Below are 18,237 nucleotides of genomic sequence, written 5' to 3' on the forward strand. Positions count from 1 at the left end.
TCTCTCTAGTATAGAGCTTACCATTTTCTATACCTGGTTTTCTTTAGTGCTTTATCTAAGTAAAACAGGGAGTAAAGCAAAAAAAAAAAAAAAAAAAAAAAAAAAAAAAAAAATCAAGTAGCAAACAGAAGCAGAAGGGCCAGGGTATAAGAAGGCCAAACCGCCCAGACCTCTCAAGGTTCTCTCTAGAATGTGGGAACTCAAGCAGTTAAGGGTTTAGGTTAGCTTCTCCTCTGAACTATCTCAGCATTCTGTCATTTGCATTTTGGCTCTGGAAGCAGCATATAAAGGCTTTCTAAAGTCTCAGATGGGGCAAGTCTTGAAACCTTGAAGCAGGAACTCCATGCCCCTTCTGTCTGTTTTATCAGAGGGATGAGAGGGTAACCCTGAGGCCAAGTGCCTGTATCTCTATATATAGGCAAATCAGCACCACCCATGGAACAGGACAGCTCAATAAATTAACTCTCATGCAACAGAAAAAAAATGTATGCGGATACTTTTAATGAATCGGTGATTTAATTATCATGAAAGCAAGAGAACTCATACTGGGTATACTGTATGACCGCACATGTGTGAAAACTTCAAACGTTCATAAATGCACCAAGAAAATGACAAGAAAAATACAAATTATCTGGGAACATATATAGAGAGACTATTTTCTATAGTTCATTACAATTTATAGGCATTCCATTTAAAAGATCCTTAATATTCTAGTGACTTCACAAGATTTAAAAATCAAAATCCAGAGACACAGTGATGGCTCCCTCAAAACACTGTTCTGACTCCACTCACATTTTATATATCCTAGAGAACAGGAACTACATAGAGCAAACATGTATGTGCATCCTCCCTGCTTTTCCTATCAGTGCTGACACACTCACCACACTAGGAAGAGGTGACAGTAAGAAAAGCCTTGTTCTTCAGCAACAATATACATTGGAAAACTGGAAAAGAGCACCCAACCATTTGGCACTGCTGACACTGGCCAGATCATCTTCTTCACAATAAAGGATGCTAAGTGACATCCCTGGCCTTCATTCACTATAGGCCAACATACTCCACCCCCAGTTGCAACAGTTAAAAGCTTCAGGTACTGGAGAGATGGCTCAGTGGTTAAGAGCACTGATTGTTCTTCAAAAGGACCTTGGTTCCATTCCCAGAACCTACATGGTGGTTTACAACCATCCATAACTCCAGTTCCAGGTTATCTGACACCCTCTTCTAGTCTCCAGGGATATCACACATGCACATGGTACACAGACATACACGTAGGTGAAACACTCACATACACTAAAAACAAACAAACAAACAAACAAAAAAAAAACCTGTTCCAGTGCCGGTCTCTAGATCACTCTACACACTCCATGCTTCTGATATTCATGGCTAAGGCCACCACTAAGATTCAGTTGCATCTGTCAAACAAACCTCAATGCTAGGATCACTGCCAAGCCTACCCCAGGACTATAAGCCCTGGGCTAGAAATTTCTTCCTTCTGTCTCTCCAGGGCTTCTATTCACCTCCAAAGAACCCATGACCTACAGCAGCCATACTAGTCCATTGGACAGCTTCCCTAAATAAAGATGACCAGCATTCTATCCAAAACAACAACCAGCAAGGAACTATAAATTATAAAAGTAGAATGCATACATGTCAAAGGAAAAGTACATGTTTAAAAATTAAGCAGAAGACTACCTTCTTTGGGTCTCACTGTGTAGCCCCAGCTGGTCTGGGAACTTGCTATATAGACTAAGATGACTTTGAACTCAGAGATCTACCTGCCTCTGATTGAGTATTACGATTAAAAGAATGAACCACCATGCCCAATCATTTTTGTTTGTTTTGAGGCAAGGTTTCACCATGTATCCCTGACTGGATTTGTACTCATGATTCTACTAATTCATCCTTTGGGATTATAAGGGATGTATCACTGTACCAGGCTCATACTCAGCTATTTAAGACTTACTAAAGTCTCTCTTTCAAATAGCAATTCCTCATGACATCACAGAGAGAAGAGAGGGGCAGTTGTATTAAAAACAGGTTACCTCTTACACGCCGACTTCTCTGTGAGCAGCTCTGGAGAAACATACTGTGCTGTTCCTACAAATGAGTTGGCCCTGGCTAAGAAGTGGGGGGAGGAAAAAAGAAAAGGTCACACTTGAAAATGTAATCCTTGGCCCCCCAACCACTCTGTGGCCCTCTTGTGTATCCTTCAGAGTATCAACCTCTAACTAAAGAAGATGGGAGCTGGTTGTCAGCTCAGTTGGTCACCTGGACTAGATTGAGCAACCAAAGGACCCTACTAAGGATACCTGTTACATACACCCTATCCACCTGGCACCTCCTACCTAAAACCCAACTGTAGGAGGTACTCATCACATTCATCCATCATCTTTCCACTAGAGCAAAACAATGTAAGGACAGAGGTCCTGTCTGTGGTGCTCATTGCTGGACCTGTGGCACCTAAATACACAATGAACACACAGCAGGCACAAATAAATAGCTGCAGATCAGGAACTACCCTCTTTTCAGTCATCACTAACTTGGGAATTCAGGATATAGGGCAAAAAGACTTAGGCTTCCAGCCCAGGGACCATCTACATTCCACTGCCTATGGTCCTGGCCCATGAGACACTCATCTGCAAGCTGCAGGGTGGACACCAGATGCTTTGAACCCACATCGGGGGTCCACCTTCCCATTCACTCCAGGCCCCTGAAGAGCATGAGAACTCAGCTTCCATGTGGCAGATAGAGCAGGGTTATATTTTTCTATGTTTAATGGTTAGAACTGTGCTGAATTATCAGGTTCTGAAGAAAAGCTACACAAAGAAGAAAATGTCTAAAGCACAGCCCAGCTGAACAGCTCTTAAGACTGATTCAGGATCACAGCCACATCTTAGCTTCAGGTTTCGGGCAGGAAAAGTCAGCACAGGCATGATGGGAAAACAGACAGACTCTTCCCACTAGAAAGAGTTAAAGAGACAGAGTGGCTATTTGGTTCAACTTTAAAATGGACAATGTTCAAGGCTATAATATGAGGTTATACCAAGTCTATAAAATCAGCATTGCTGGACAGAAAGATGACTACTACTTACTAGGAATGCGTCAATCAGATGGAGGTATCAGGGCATTTCAGCAATGACAGAAGGGGCAGCAAGGGCACAATATTTACTACACCACCCAAGAAAGTCTCTTTCCTCAAAGGCAAGGCTTGCCATCCCCAGAGGGCAGTGTAGATATGTTATGTTACCAGTACAGGAGGACTGTACAAAGGCAAAGAACATGTATGGGATCAGCAGAAAGAAATGCAAGGTTCCATGAAGGGAAACCAACAGGCCATCTCCTACAGCACCACGGAACAGAACTTGTTTCCTTACCTAGACTCTCTATTTCAGCCCCAGCTGTAATCCTCTCTGGTTCCCATGTACTGGCTTCCTGTTTGTGGAGACATGTCAGAAGCCTACTGCACTGTGCTCTTGCATGCTCTTTTCCAAAAAGTAGCCAAAGCCACAAAATCACTTATTACAAAGTGCTTATCAAACTCCTTCTTCCACTAACACAACTGTGCTCTAAACCTGTGGCCAACCATATCCCATAATGCCTTCCCTAATGGTCTTTTTCTTTCTCAGAGACCCCAAAAATAGGCAAAAAGGCTAGGCAGCTCAGAAGAATCACATGCATCTCAGAATCAAGGATCCTTTGCAAGGTCATTTATTAACCTACCAGACAGCTTTCCTTCTCTCAAGACAGCATCAGCAGTAGATTATTGTCTTTCTACTCAGTGTTGTGGTAGAGTCCTCAGGAGTCTAATTATTCTTTTTTTTATATCTCCAGAGTGGCCAGTTTCTATCCACCAAGGATGTTAGTGACAGAAGGACAGCAAGCCATCCCACTTTTCTGGCCCAAATAAACTCTCAGCAGCACCTCCCCGACAGTAAAGGTAGCACAATGGGAGCCAAGACTATGTGCTAACTCTGAACAAAACTTGGAATAAATAGGCAAAATTAACCCTTGCTCGTATAGTTTTCCTAGAGTCTTTCTGAGGATACATGGGCCATCACAGGCAGCTATATACATCAGATGGGAAGACAGAAGGATGGGTGAGAGGAAGGCAGTGGAGTCCAGGGATGTGCTCTCAAGACACACCTGCAGTACATATAGATGCCACCAACTCTACCCCTAGTTCACAAGTGACCTGACATACATTCTATGGAGCAAGAACAAGAACTAGCAGAGCTACTTTTGGTTCTTCCCCTACTACTAGACTTCACACACTTGGAGGAGCCAAAAGGAATCTCTGTATTAGTGATAATAACCATAAAATGAAACATGTTGCTCAAAGCTGCTCTCAGCCTTAAACCCAGAACAAGGTTCTGCTGAAAATCAAGCAAGCATACCTTGTTTGCTCTCTGGAGATAACACTTTTGCTGTTCCAAAATCTGTGATCTGGATGTGCATGTCTTCATTTAACAAAATGTTTTCTGGTTTAAGGTCTCTGTAAAAGTAGAATTTTACCTTTGAGAAGAAATGTTTAAAAGTAGCAGCATTATTACATACTGCACATTTTGATGGAAACACAACATAGTGATGAATCTTTTCCTTTACAGACTAAAAACCAAGAATACAAGCCCAAAGTTCACATCAAATAAGTATCAACAGCATAGGATATAGGCATCCAAAAAATCATTTTATAACTATCACTTTATCTTTAAGCAGGTGAGTTGTTACAAACATCTTAACACCTCTGGCTTCCATGGCCACCCTTTCCACTTCATCTACCACTTTTAGTAACATTTTATTTAAATTTTTTTTTTTAGTTCTTAAACCACAGTTATAACTTGCCTTTATCAAAACAAAGAAATAAAAAATGTGACCACAATGAAATAGATACAAGAGTTACAACTGACAAAATAAAAACCACCAGATAACTGATCTGCTAGTGTCACAGGAAGACACCTCACCCAAGTTGAACTGATGACTTATAACATGAGCTTTCAAAGTGCAGGTTCCTTTCATTTCCAGCCTGTTTTCAGCTTTCTCTGTGAGCCACCACCTGGAAATACCCACATCATAACTTGTAGAAAGCCAGCCAATGCTGGCCCCAGAGAGCTGGTGTGGATTACTTGTGTGCCTCAGAGCCACTGCCCCTGTCATGACCAGGACCCTGCTGTACACGCCATCTGGAGCAGTGTCTGTACCTGTGGATGATGCCCTTGCCGTGCAAGTACTCCAAAGCAGACACGATCTCCGCCGTGTAAAACCGGGTACAGGTCTCATCAAATGAACCGATTTTGCGGATGTACTTAAGTAACTCTCCATTTTTGGCATAACTAAGGCCAAAATCTGAACATTTGTGGTTAAGGAAGAATGGAAAAATATATTGTTGTTGTTGTTTTCTAAAAGTTAAACTTAAAAGCCCCATAAGAACTTTCTTTTCATCAAATGCAAACTGAAGGTACTTATGCATCAAGATAGTTGCCCTTTCATGGCAGATCCAGGCCCCAGCTCCAAGACCAGGTGCCAGCACAGAATTTCTAAGACAATGACACAGTCCCTGAAAACACATGGACAACACCTCAGCCCAGGTGCCCTTCTAGACACGTAGTACTCAGAGGCTTCTGTGGCCTATGAAAGGAAGCCTCTAGATGGCTGTTGGACCAATAAGCCATGGTCAAGGTACTAAAAACACGTGGGACAGCTTTAAAGTGCAGGAGAACCAGCTCTGAAGACAGAGTCCTACGAGAGCCCCAGTGACTTCCACTGTGACCCTTGCCTGAATTTGCTGCATTCCGTGGGCTGTGCTAACAGACCTGTGCATGAGAGTGGCATGCTTTATAACAACTTTAATTTTCTGATTCATTTGATCTATTTCAGAAATACCTGCTGGGGAGATGAGAAATAGACAGCCTCTCGCCACACACACCCTGCTCCATGCTGCAATATGTTCTTGCTTATGCTGTTTTCTTCGAAGGGGACTGAACACTGACAAGAAACAGCTCCAAATGACTGCTTTCCTCCAAAGCACTAAACATTCCTGCTTCTTACTGGAAATCTCCAGGTACCACACCTCTCTAGCAGCCTGGGACAAAAGGGGCAAAATGCTGACTAAACTAAGCAGCAGTTCTGAAGCCAAGTTTGAAGTTCATACAAGAAGCCAAGGTAGACTTCTTGTTCTGTTCTGGCTTTTGTCTGCCAAAGCACTCCTGTCAACCACCAAGGAGGGAGCCTGAAGCTCTGGGGATGGAGACAAACCCAGAAGAGACAGGGCTTCAACCAAAGCTGGTAAAGATGCTCCCGGCCAGGCCCACCTCTGACTACCTGTGCCTTTCAACTCAGACCAAGTCTGACAGATCTGCAAGCCCAGCTGCATCCTGTCTCCCTCAAAAGGGAGACTGATGCCATGTCTTGGCTAGTTTTATGTCAACTTGACACAAGTCAGAATCATCTAAGAAGAAAGACTCTTAATTAAGAAACTCCTTCCTAAGATTTGCCTGTAGGTAAGACTGTAGTGCATTTTCTTAGTGATTGGTGTGGGAAGGACCAGCCCACTATGGGAAGGTGATCCTCGGATGTACAATAAAGTAGGCTGAAAAAGCCATGGGGAGCAAGTCAGTAAGCAGCACTCCTCTACAGCCTCTGCAACAGCTCCTGTCTTGAGATTCCTGCCCTGACATCCCTCAGTGATACAGACTATAATGTGGAACTCTAAGCTGAAATAAACCCTTTTCTTCCCAAGTTGTTCATAGTCATGGTGTTTTATCACGTCAGCAGACACCCTAGGACATGCCATAGAGCCACCAATTCTAGCCTGACACTGGCTGGCAGCAGGGCCTCACGAGTTAGGAGCCCAGATATAAGGCCACAGCCATGGGGTATGGGTACAAGGAGTAACTTCTCTTTCTGGCTTCATGGTTTTATCCTTTAACTGACCCTTCACTGGTTCCTGGTTCCTGTGAGAGGGACACCTATGAGTCTCTGCTCAAGAGAGAATCAGAGACAAGTTGTCTTAAACATAGAAGGTGCCTGGGATTATTTCTCAGGCTGCAGTTCTCTGCAATCACATCCTTCCCTATTCCAGAATGTTCTTTTTAGGCTTTATCCATCTAGTGTACATCCTAAGAACCCTCTACCAGCTTGGAAATAGTCAAGGGCAGCAAAAGCTGTCACGGACTGGGTGAGCCCCTGGGAGGGCAGACACAAACCAAGTGCCTTCACAGAGCCAGGGAGCCTAAGTGCCCAATGTGTGCAATTTGCAGAGGAGGAACCTGGTCGAGAGATTAAGCAACTGACTCAAGTTCACAAAGCAAACAATGTACAGGACTAGAACCCAGTCCTGTGGTCCTGACTCCATGCTGCACTGGTCTGGTGGGAGTTTAAAGATGATGGGGTGCAAAGCACCTATGTCTGAGAACTTTTTGGTCTTCATCTGTGTATGAAGAGGAAGGTTCCCCCACTGGCTCTGATCAAGCCAGGACTACAAGATAGGGAAACCTTAAACTTGATCAAGCCTCTGGACTCCCTTTCCCAGGCCCCTGTATTAAATCTGATGAAGAACCCTCAGTAGTCCCTGTGTGATCCATCTGTCTGTTTTCAGTCTATGGCGGAGGTGTCCCCAAGCTCTGCCTCATCTCACCTGTCCTGAATAGATGTGGGTTCATCCTGCGTCTCTTGAGTAATGAAAAGTGAATATACAAGGACTAGTTCCTCTCCTCCACTTGAAATTATGACTAAATGAAGAACAGTACCATATCTGGGCATTTCTTTGTGCAAAAAGTTTCATTTTTCTTTCTCAATACAATGTATAGTGAGGATTAACAGTGAGGCAGAAGCCACTGGATCTCATTCTCATGATAGATGGGGGAGCCGTTATGACCTTTTGGGTCTTATACCAAGAACAGTATTGCCATTAGACAAAGACCTAGAGTTCTTTCCACCTGAACCGAAATGGCCAGTCTCATTTAGAAATCACACAGCAAGGACATTCTGGTCTAGCTTCTGAGCTCTGATCCTACCACTATGACCCTGACAGAAGATGAAGTCAAGCATGTGTGATTCTGTCTTGGCTATCCACAGTCTTGATACAATCTGGTGTCTCCTCAAGGATGCATGTGACTAGATGCTTGGTCTCCAGATGGTAGACTATTGAGGTGGGGAGGGGTGTTTAAGAAGCAGGGTCATTGGGCTCCTGAAACTCACTGGTAATTGGAAATTCTCCAAAAAATATTGCCATGAAAGAAGCAAGTCCAACCACACCTACTTATTCTGCCTCCTGGCTTGAGATGTGATCCTTCCTTCACACATCCCAGCATTAGGGAGTTAGAGGCGGAAGGAGCTTGAGGCCAATCTGGTCTATATAGTGAGTTCCAGGACAGCCAGCACTATGTAGAGAAACCTTTTCTCAAAACAATAAATAATAAAAAGTAGGAAAAAGAAGAGAGATGTGGATGAACAACAGTGAACATATATGCAAGGTGAATCTGCTGAAGAGGCAGTCTAAACAGGCCTAAGGAGTTGGAGGGGCTGAGCAGGCCCAGTAGACAGAGCTCCAGAAGGACAGCACTCTGAGTTCCTGAGCTTCTCAAATGCCCAGTCAAGTTGTTCTTCGGACTGAACTCAGTAACTCAGGATGGAAGAGGGTATTGAGAAGTTGATGACAACTCTAGGAGCCTGAGGAGGCCCAAAATCATTTTTCCTCTCAGGCCCTCACTTTCCAAAAGCAGGAGTCAATAATGTCTAACAGATACTCTGGGGCATTGGCTAGGGGAATGAGGGGACATTTCTGCATCAATGTCCAGCAACCACGGCTAAAACAACAGTCTATTAGGTACAATATTTATCGATAAACACCAACACTGTGGGATGGTTTTCCCTTCAGAAACAGCACATTGGTAAGAGTCTCAGCCATGTGCTGGTACTGTCTGCTGCCTCCAGGGATATCAATCTCCACAGGGACCCATGCTGTGCCCTTTCCTTTCAAGGAACAAACAATGTAGTCACTAATCTAAAGCACAAAGTGGTTTTTTTTTTTTTCAGACAGCACTGACGATGCAAAGGATACACAACTTTTCGTCGTCCTGAAATGTAAAGTAAAGTTTCACAAAGAATGGGTGATCCAGGCGTGACATCACATCTCTCTCTCTAGTTACGTACGGGACTTTGTTCTCTTTTATAATATGACGTTTCTCCAGAATTTTAACTTAAGAGAGAAGTGAGTTTACTAACATTAGAAAATGTGAAAAATAGTAAATTTATAAAGATAACTGACATAAACGCTAGTTTTCCCAAAACCACCCACTCAAGCTTTCATGGTCTAGAAGACTAACCTTTGTCATTGACTAAGATCAGCATAGGCCCTACCACTATCCAGGCTGCCATATGTACAAAAGTGGCCCTGCCCCCGAATCCCAGACACACAGCTCATTGGAGTTAGTACTTACTAGCATATTCTCTGGAAGTAGCTAGTTCTCGGGCCAGAACAACCTGGTTTGGAGGTAAAAAAAACAAAAAACAAAAAAACACAGTGTAATAATGAGGTGAGTCTGGTAAGTCACTGTCACCCTGCACAAGCTGCCCAGTCCATACACGCAATTTGAAGTTACATTGGATCCTGTACTAACAAACACATCAGAAAGCCAATGTTGGTGTTAGTATGTTCTAATAGTTAACAGCAACATGACAGCAAAGATTAAATGGTAAACAGTAACTGTTCCATCATTTTCGAAAGTTCATAATCAGTTAGCTACCAGAAGTTCTCATGGTACAGTCAAAGTATAAACTCAAGAACCAATAGTGCACACCTATAATCGTAACACTTGGAAGCCAGAGGCAAGAGGATTCCAAGCGCCAAGCAACCCTATTACACAGTAAGACCCTGTCTCAACACCCCCTAACACAGACGAAAAACAATTTTATTGACTGACAAGTCAAAATACCACTACAAGTGGATACTGAAAATGTCTTCAAGCCGGGTGGTGGTGGCACACGCCTTTAATCTCAGCACTCTGGAGGCAGAGCCAGGCGGATCTCTGTGAGTTTAAGGCTGGTCTACAGAGCGAGATCCAGGACAGGCACCAAAACTATATGGAAAAACCCTGTCCCAAAAAACCAAAAAAAAAAAGAAGAAGAAGAAGGAGGAGGAGGAGGAGGAGGAGGAGGAGGAGGAGGAGGAGGGGAGGAGGAGGAGAAAAGAAAAGAAAAGAAAAGAAAAGAAAAGAAAAGAAAAGAAAAGAAAAGAAAAGAAAAGAAAAGGGCCTTCAAGAATATGTCTTGCCAGGTGGTGATGGCACACACCTTTAACCCCAGCACTTGGGAGGCAAATCACTGTGAGTTCCAGGCTAGCCTGGTCTACAAAGTGAATTCCAGGACAGCCAGAGCTCTTACACAGAAAAACCTTGACTTGAAAAACCAAAAAGAAAGAAAAGGCAGGCAGATCTCTGTGAGTTTGAGGCCAGCCTGGTCTACAGAGCTAGTCCAGGACAGGCTCCAAAGCTACAGAGAAACCCTGTCTCAAAAAGAAAAAAAAAGAGAAAAGAAAAGAAAAAACATGTCTTTTCAGCTGGGCAGTGGTGGCCCATGGCTTTAATCCCAGCACTTGGGGGACAGAGGCAGATGGATCGCTTGAGTTCAAAGTCAGCCTGGTCTACAGAGCGAGTTCCAGAATAGCCAGGGCTACACAGAGAAACCCTGTCTTTTTTGTTGTTGTTGTTGTTTTGTTTTTGTTTTTGTTTTTGTTTTTCGAGACAGGGTTTCTCTGTGTAGCTTTGCGCCTTTCCTGGAGCTCACTTGGTAGCCCAGGTTGGCCTCGAACTCACAGAGATCCGCCTGCCTCTGCCTCCCGAGTGCTGGGATTAAAGGCGTGTGCCACCACCGCCCCGGCGAGAAACCCTGTCTTAAAAAAACAAAACAACAAAAGAAAGACAGGCAGAGAGAGAGAGAGAGAGAGAACATGACTTTCCAATATACATCCTGGTAAAAAGCTGCCCTTGACTTAGGCTTCTCCAAATAATTGTTCTCATATATTTCATTTACTAGCATGAACATAGTTATGTGTACTATATACTGTGTACTAAGAACTAAAATGTCACAGAACAAACCATCTTTACAGAATGCTCTCCATACAGAGCACCCCCTCTGCCTGTCAGACTCTGCTTCAGGGATAGCGTACCAGCAAATCCTGGGCACACCTGTGGCACCAGACTGAAAGGGAGTGACAGGTCCAAGGTTTAGCCAGAGCCCGTAGAGGGGCAGCTTTGCCAAAGATGCTTTGTCCCAACATGGCTGATAAATGCATATGAATGTGTTTGGTTTTTTTTCTAGACACCTGCAATTATAGACTGAGAATCAAAGAGCAAATGAAACATACCCCGAGAAATCACTGGGCCCGGTGAAAAACCTTTAGAAGGCCACAGGGCAGGGTCACCTGGCTCCTGTTGCTAGTCATATCCTGTGACAGAACTCCCTAGACACAGTCCTGGAAAAGCATTATGAGATCCCACAGACACCAGGAACAATGTAGGATTGAATGTATTTAAGTAAAAAGATCTCAAAGAACTTTCTGGAGGAACATGCTGTATATACATGACTCACAGCCACTAGAGTGAGGGGAGCAGAAGGCTGGAGTAGTGTATTCCCCCTTAGGAATGGAGGAAAAAATACACACACACACACACACACACACACACACACACAACACGAGTGTGCTTAGCTCCCTATGTATGAAAAGAGAAGGAGGAACTGTTGGAAAGTACTTTGGTTTACTGGAATCCCTTCTGAGGAGGTAGTTATTTATTTGTTTGTTTTCTGGGAGCAGGGTCTCATTATGTATCCTTGGCTGGTGTGGAGCTCACAGTGCAGACCAGACTGGCCTTGAACTCATAGAGATCCATCTGTCTTAGACTGTTGAGTGCTAGGATTAAATGCATGTGCCATCATGCCCAGTTTGTGAGCTGATTTCTAAACTTAGCATTTCATAAGCAGGTTTCTCACAGAACAGAGAGAGTCTTCAAGAGAAGTGCATGGAACATGTTGCTCCATGTCACTAGGGGTGATGTCATTACTATCTTGGATGTGATGGTGTACTTTGGAGTCTGTCTGCTCTCTAGTATCAATTTCAGGCTCTGCCAAGTGAATATCCTACTCAATCTGGTTAACTGCATGCCCTTTATTCCTCCCCTGGAAATCTAATTTAGGTGCTCACTATTTCAGGAATAGAGAGATGAATCAGTGCAACACCTCATTTGAGATCCAGGACTACAGATTTCAAAGAGCCAGGAAGGAGGAGCCTTTGGCTTGCAGTGCTTTCCCAAGTGCCTCATGGCATGAGTTCAAAATGGCACTGAGTAAGAAGGATGACTGCGCCACCCAGGAAGGATGGTGCCTAATTTACATCCTTGTCAAGAAAAATACAAAGGAGTAAACTGAAAAAAAAGGAAGAACTTCACTAGAATGTCATCTGTAGCTGAGTGCAACACCCAGGGAATCTCAGAGCGGTTTCTTCTTCCTGCAGGGTACAGAGAGTGGCCCTCATGGTTGAAGGCTTTTTCCATAAGGCCACAATCCTTCTGTAAACAAAGTTGCTTCACCAAGTTGCTACTTAAGATCTAAAACTTGCTGGGCAGTGGTGGCCCACGCCTTTAATCCCAGCACTCAGGAGGCAGAGGCAGAGGCAGGTGGATCTCTGTGAGTTCAAGGCCAGCCTGGTCTACAGAGCAAGTTTCTCAAAAAAACAAACAAACAAAAAAAGATCTAAACTTTACAGTCTAAGAGCTACCAAGGTTAATTTAAGATGAGATGTTGGGAATATAAGTAAGCTATATTTTATGTTCTTTGTATTTTAGAATCTTTCATAAATATATAAAAAAGAGTAATAAAAAAACTCAGCCAGTCATGGTAGCACTCATCTTTAATGTGTGCACTCAAGAGGCAGAGCCAGGCAAATCTCTGTGAGTTCAAGGCCAGCCAGGAAGTTCTGGGCTAGTTAGGGCTAGGTAGTAAGACCTTGTCTCAATCAATCAATCAACCAATAAAGACATGGCCCCTCTGGAACTATTCTGGAATGCCTATTTCAGCCTGGAGATGGAGACAGAAATTTGTTTCATTAGAGGCTGTTTGGAATTGAGAGTGACTCCTGCACCACTCTGCAGAAACACCCACTTGGCCTGGGAGTTAGGGAAAAAAATATGGAGGTCAACTCTTCAGCAAACACTTAAGTGTTATAGTTCAGGTTCTAAAGCAAACAAACAAAAAACAGGCGTAAAAAAGGTCACTGAATGTTACCAACAGTCTCTAAAAAGATACTAACGCTGATACTAACTTTCAACCTAAGGAACTAAAAACTTCCTGTGGCCTGTCCAGTAAGACAGGAAGACACAATATACATGCCCATGCTTAAAGCAACATAAATCAACAGCTGCTTTTGTTTGTTTTTGAGACAGGCATTCAATACCAAGAGGCCTTGAAACTTCCAGGTTTAAACTCCTCTGCCTTATCCTCCTGGAGTATATGGAGTAAAGGTATGGGCCAAAACAGAAAAAATCCATTTTAACCATGCTTTCTTCAGATGGTCTGGCTGGGGGAGTCCACTCCCTCCAAGACTCTAGTGGCATTCACAGCAGAAGACAACCCACAAGGATATGAAGCCACCTCCTGGGGAGAGCAATGCCTGGTCAGGTGTTCTCAATAGTGATCCCAAGAAAACCCTGCACTCAATAAGCAACAGCAGCAGAGGCACATACTCACTGTTGAAAAAGAGCCCTCGCCAAGAATTTTCCCAAACTTGAAGTCTTCTGGTCGTTTCTTGCGAGGCTGTGGTGGCAGCTGGGCAGGGTGCTGCTGCAAGGGGTTGGTATTTGGTCGGGCTTCCGCTGTGGTGCCATCCATGGTGGGTCCCTGCCTGCTAACACCACTAGGAATGCCAGGGGCCGCGCTGGACTCAGTCTGGGACCTCACCATTGATGGGGACGGGCAGGAACATAGCACCACACTGGACTGAATGGGAACAGCATCATACTGCAAACACAGAGGAAAGAGGTAAGAGTCAAGTAGCTCTCTTGTCCTGGAGCAGATGAGCCCAAATACAAGCACTTTATGATGACACTGCAGAAGGCAGGATAGCACATCTATCTGGCTCTGGGTGCCCACTGGAGCCAAAGTCCTTCTCTCCCTCTCCCTGTTCACATCCAGGCATGTCCTCCCATCTTCCTCAGCACTATTCTAACCAGCTCCAAGGCCAGGGTAAGGTAAGCAGACATAATATTGTGCATCTGCAATTCTGGAGTATGTTTACTTTATGCAGAGACACCCAATGCTGGCAAGACTTATGATAAAGCAAGAATATTCATACAATTATGGCTAGTACCCAAAACTAGTGTTACTATTAAAATGGTTTTGAAAAGCAATTGGACAATTGTTAACAAAATGATGATAGAACAACTATCAATGAAACAGAAATATGAAAGATGAGAAGAAACACATAGTTAAAAATGGAAGCATAAGCAAAGTGTGGTGGTGCACATCTGTAACCCTAGCATGCAGAAGAATCATAGCTTCTGGGCCAGCCTGAGCTACATAGCAAGATCCTGCACCCAAAAAAGGAGGTGGGGTAGGGGTAGAAAAGAGGCAAACTGAGAAAGGAATTAAGTACTCAGAGTAAACTTGCAGTAAAAATTGTACCCACATCCATATAGCCTTCTCTTCAGCTCTGCTCTTGGTATATCCTCATAGTGGTGACACTACCCTGACTATGACTGGGAAGATATAGCACAGTCAGTAAACTACCTGATTTGTAAGCATGGGACCTAAATTCAATCTGCAGAATTAAAACAAACAAATTTGGACTGCGAATATAGTCAGTAGTAGAACAGGTGCCTAGCATGCATAAGGCCCTGGGCTCAACAACTAGTACTCCCCTCCCCAAAAAAATCACTAAAAACAACATAAAGCCAAACCTGGTCGTCCACCTTTAATCTCAGCACTGGGAAAGTGGAGATAAGCGATTGCTGGGAGGCTAACTGGCCAGCCAGCTTAAGTCTAATTGTCAAGTCCTAGACCAGTAAGACCCTGTTATTTAAAAAATAAAAATAAAAATTCAAAGACAAACTAAAAGCTAAAAAGAAAAGGTAGAGCCGAACAATGGTGGCCCGTGCTTTTAATTCCAGTACTCCAAAGGCAGAGGCAGGAGGATATCTGTGATTTCGAGGCCAGCCTGGTCTACAGAGCGAGTTCCAAGATATCCAGGGCTACACAGAGAGACCCTGTCTCAAAAAGAGAGGGAGAGGAGAAAAGGGTAGATGGAATACTGTTCAAGTACATGCACCACACACCCTACCCAACCAGGATAAAATGAACTCAGTATGCCCAAGTTACTTTAGGTGCTGGTCTCTAACAGTCCTCCTCACTCAAGAACTCCAGCAAACTTATATAACCCAGCTCTAGAGTGCTTACTTAACATTCATGAGGCCCTAGGTTCAATTCCCAGCACTTCCCAAAAGAAAATTTAAAAGCACACAACTCAGTGGCGTCAGGTCCTGAAATCACAGTATCTCTGAAACCACCTGCCTGTTCTGTAAGACAGCAGCACACCAGGGGCTGACCAAATGTGACCATTCAAAAACTGATAGCTGTCTGCTCAGAAAGAATAAGCTGAACCTCAGAAAAGGCCATGAGTCCAGAATGATACACAAAGACAGGTTGTTTCTTCTTCTTCTTCTTCTTCTTCTTCTTCTTCTTCTTCTTCTTCTTCTTCTTCTTCTTCTTCTTCTTCTTCTTCTTCTTCTTCTTCTTCTTCTTCTTTTTTTCCATTTTTTTTTTAAACATAACAATAAAACTCTATGGGCTAAGTAAACTGAATGGTTAATTTTTAATTTTTGTAAACAAGGCAGTATGTCGGTGTATGAGTTTATTAGGACAGACAAGGATGCTTGCTTTCTAGATAAACAAGGAAGAAAAAGGGAAATACAGAGCCATAAAGAAGCCAGGGCTCTAGAAACACAGTAGGACAGGCGGCACACAGTAGTCAAGAGTGAGCAAAGGAAAGCTCAGCTACCAAGAAGACCTAAAGGAGATGCTCATCTTGAGATTGCAAAATGCATAACAAATCTAGAAAGAACATCTTGTGACCTGAACATGATGAATACCAAGGTGGAGAAGAGAACAGCAGATGGTAACACAGGAGGATGTCTTGGCTATCCTCACAGTGCAGCGTTTGAGCCTGGGCTCCTAGGAGCAGCCTCCTCAGAAGGCCAAGGCAGCAGAAGCAAGGGTTCCAGCTAAGCAACCACTATCAGTAACCTTGTATCTGCTCCTCAGCAGGAGGAAATGACTTTTTCTTTCGGATAGATCTGTTGAACCCACTATCATGCCAGGTAAAGTATAAGAATATGCATAAAAATATGAAGGAGCTAACCAAACACATTACCAATGAAATCTGGCCGTCTGACTGCAATAAAGGTCTAAGAATCTCAGCAGGAAATTAAGTTTTCACTTTTCTGTGTGTGGAGCAGTGTTCAAAGTCTAAGTGAAATCATCAGCAAATGTAGAGTTTAATAAATTGAATAAAAAGAAACACAATAATACTAACCAAGTATTTCTCCTACACAAACCCCTTAGACAAGAAATGTCCTTTGCTTAGTGAGTAAAAGCTTGTACTGTTCAAGCCTGATGACCCGAATCCAGATTCTTGGAACCCCAGGTAAAAACCAGATGCATACCCTTGTGTGTGTGATGCATCTATAATCTCAGCATTTCTATGGAGAGATGAGAGATAGACAGGAGAAATCTCCAGAAGCCTTTGGATCAGCTAGCCTAGAGTATGTATCACAGTAGCAAACAATGAAACTCTGCCTCAAACAAGGTGGAAAACGATACTGATGCTTGAGGCTGTCCTTTGAACACCCCATGCACATCATGGATGGCACAAACACACCTTCACACATGAACACTTAAACACACACTACATATGCACACAAAAAATAAAAATAAATTTTAAAAAATCTTGGACATATTTACTCTTTCGAAATCTTAGAAATCCAACCTAAGAAAATGAGGTAACAGTAAGAGTAGATTCATAAACTATTACAAAAGAAAAACATAGTGGCCAGGGGTATGGCTTTATGGTAACACACTTGCCTAGAATGTACGAGGCCCAGTACCACTAGGGGAAAAATTTTATAATCTACTGTAGCTTCGGATATTTCAGCAAAAGCTGAGACCTGCTTAGATGCTCAAAACAAAGGTGATGAGTAAGCCAAGCTATGCACACTTAGTGGAACACTATGCATCCTTAGAAATAGATATAAAGGGTGTAGAAACATAGTTATACTGGAGGAGCTGCTTATAGTTACATTAGAATCATCTATACTGTCCTGGAATTTTTTTTTTGGGGGGGGGGGTTTCGAGACAGTTTCTCTGTGTAACCCTGGCTGTCCTGGAACTCGCTTTGGAGACCAGGCTGGCCTCAAACTCACAGAGATCCACCTGCCTCTGCCTCCCAAGTGCTGGGATTAAAGGTGTGAGCCACCACTGCTCAGCACAAACATAAGCTTTTGGTGTTGTTTTTGAGATAGGATTTCATGTAGATTAGGATGGCCTTGATCTCCAAATGCTACTGCCTCCATCTCCTGAGTTACTGAGATTACACATGTGACCCACTACACAGGCAAGATATAATTTTCTTTCTTTTGAGAGATAAGGCCTGTATAGCCCTGGCTGGCCTGGAATTCTCTATATAGACCAGGCTGGCCTCAAACTCAGAGAGATCCACCAGATCCACCTACCTCTGCTTCCCAAGTGCTGGGGTTAAAGGTGTGTGCCATCGCCCGGTGGTGGTGGCACATGCCTTTAATCCCAGCACTTGGGAGGCAGAGGCAGGAGGATCTCTGAGAGTTCGAGGCCAGCCTGGGCTACAGAGTGAGTTCCAGGAAAGGCTCCAAAACCACAAAGAGAAACCCTGTCTCAAAAAAAATAAATAAATAAAAAAAAGGGGGGGGGTGCCATCAAGATATAAATTCTTAAGAAATAGATTATGACAAGCTGACTCAGGCCCTGGAAGACCTAACTGTGCACCAACACACTTCTTGACCCAAAAAATCCAGGAAAGGAGACAATGAAGCTCCTTGAGAGCTAACACAGGGACCGAACACATGCTAAATATGCACTCTACCACTGAGTTACAACCCAGCCCACACAGAAGCCCAAATAGGGGTTAACACTGTTCCTTCATAGTAGTCATGACCTAAGTCCACA

At 43.5% G+C, this 18,237-nt stretch overlaps 1 protein-coding gene across 2 annotated transcripts in view; it reads right to left on the reverse strand.

Annotated features, from left to right (window-relative positions):
* Pdpk1 (3-phosphoinositide dependent protein kinase 1) overlaps positions 1 to 18,237 on the reverse strand; it is a 74,350-nt gene that overhangs the window by 21,512 nt on the left and 34,601 nt on the right. For both annotated transcript variants that reach the window (XM_037200906.1, XM_028853959.2), the window contains exons 2-7: positions 13,735 to 14,004; positions 9,435 to 9,477; positions 9,056 to 9,193; positions 5,196 to 5,340; positions 4,395 to 4,492; positions 2,043 to 2,118 (exon numbers count right to left, since the gene is read on the reverse strand). In XM_037200906.1, coding sequence (XP_037056801.1) covers positions 2,043 to 2,118; positions 4,395 to 4,492; positions 5,196 to 5,340; positions 9,056 to 9,193; positions 9,435 to 9,477; positions 13,735 to 13,947 — 713 coding nt within the window. In that variant the 5' untranslated portion in view covers positions 13,948 to 14,004. The remainder of the gene's footprint in view (positions 1 to 2,042; positions 2,119 to 4,394; positions 4,493 to 5,195; positions 5,341 to 9,055; positions 9,194 to 9,434; positions 9,478 to 13,734; positions 14,005 to 18,237) is intronic.

The sequence above is a fragment of the Peromyscus leucopus genome, chromosome 8b (assembly GCF_004664715.2).
Source record: "Peromyscus leucopus breed LL Stock chromosome 8b, UCI_PerLeu_2.1, whole genome shotgun sequence".
Lineage (NCBI taxonomy): Eukaryota > Metazoa > Chordata > Mammalia > Rodentia > Cricetidae > Peromyscus > Peromyscus leucopus.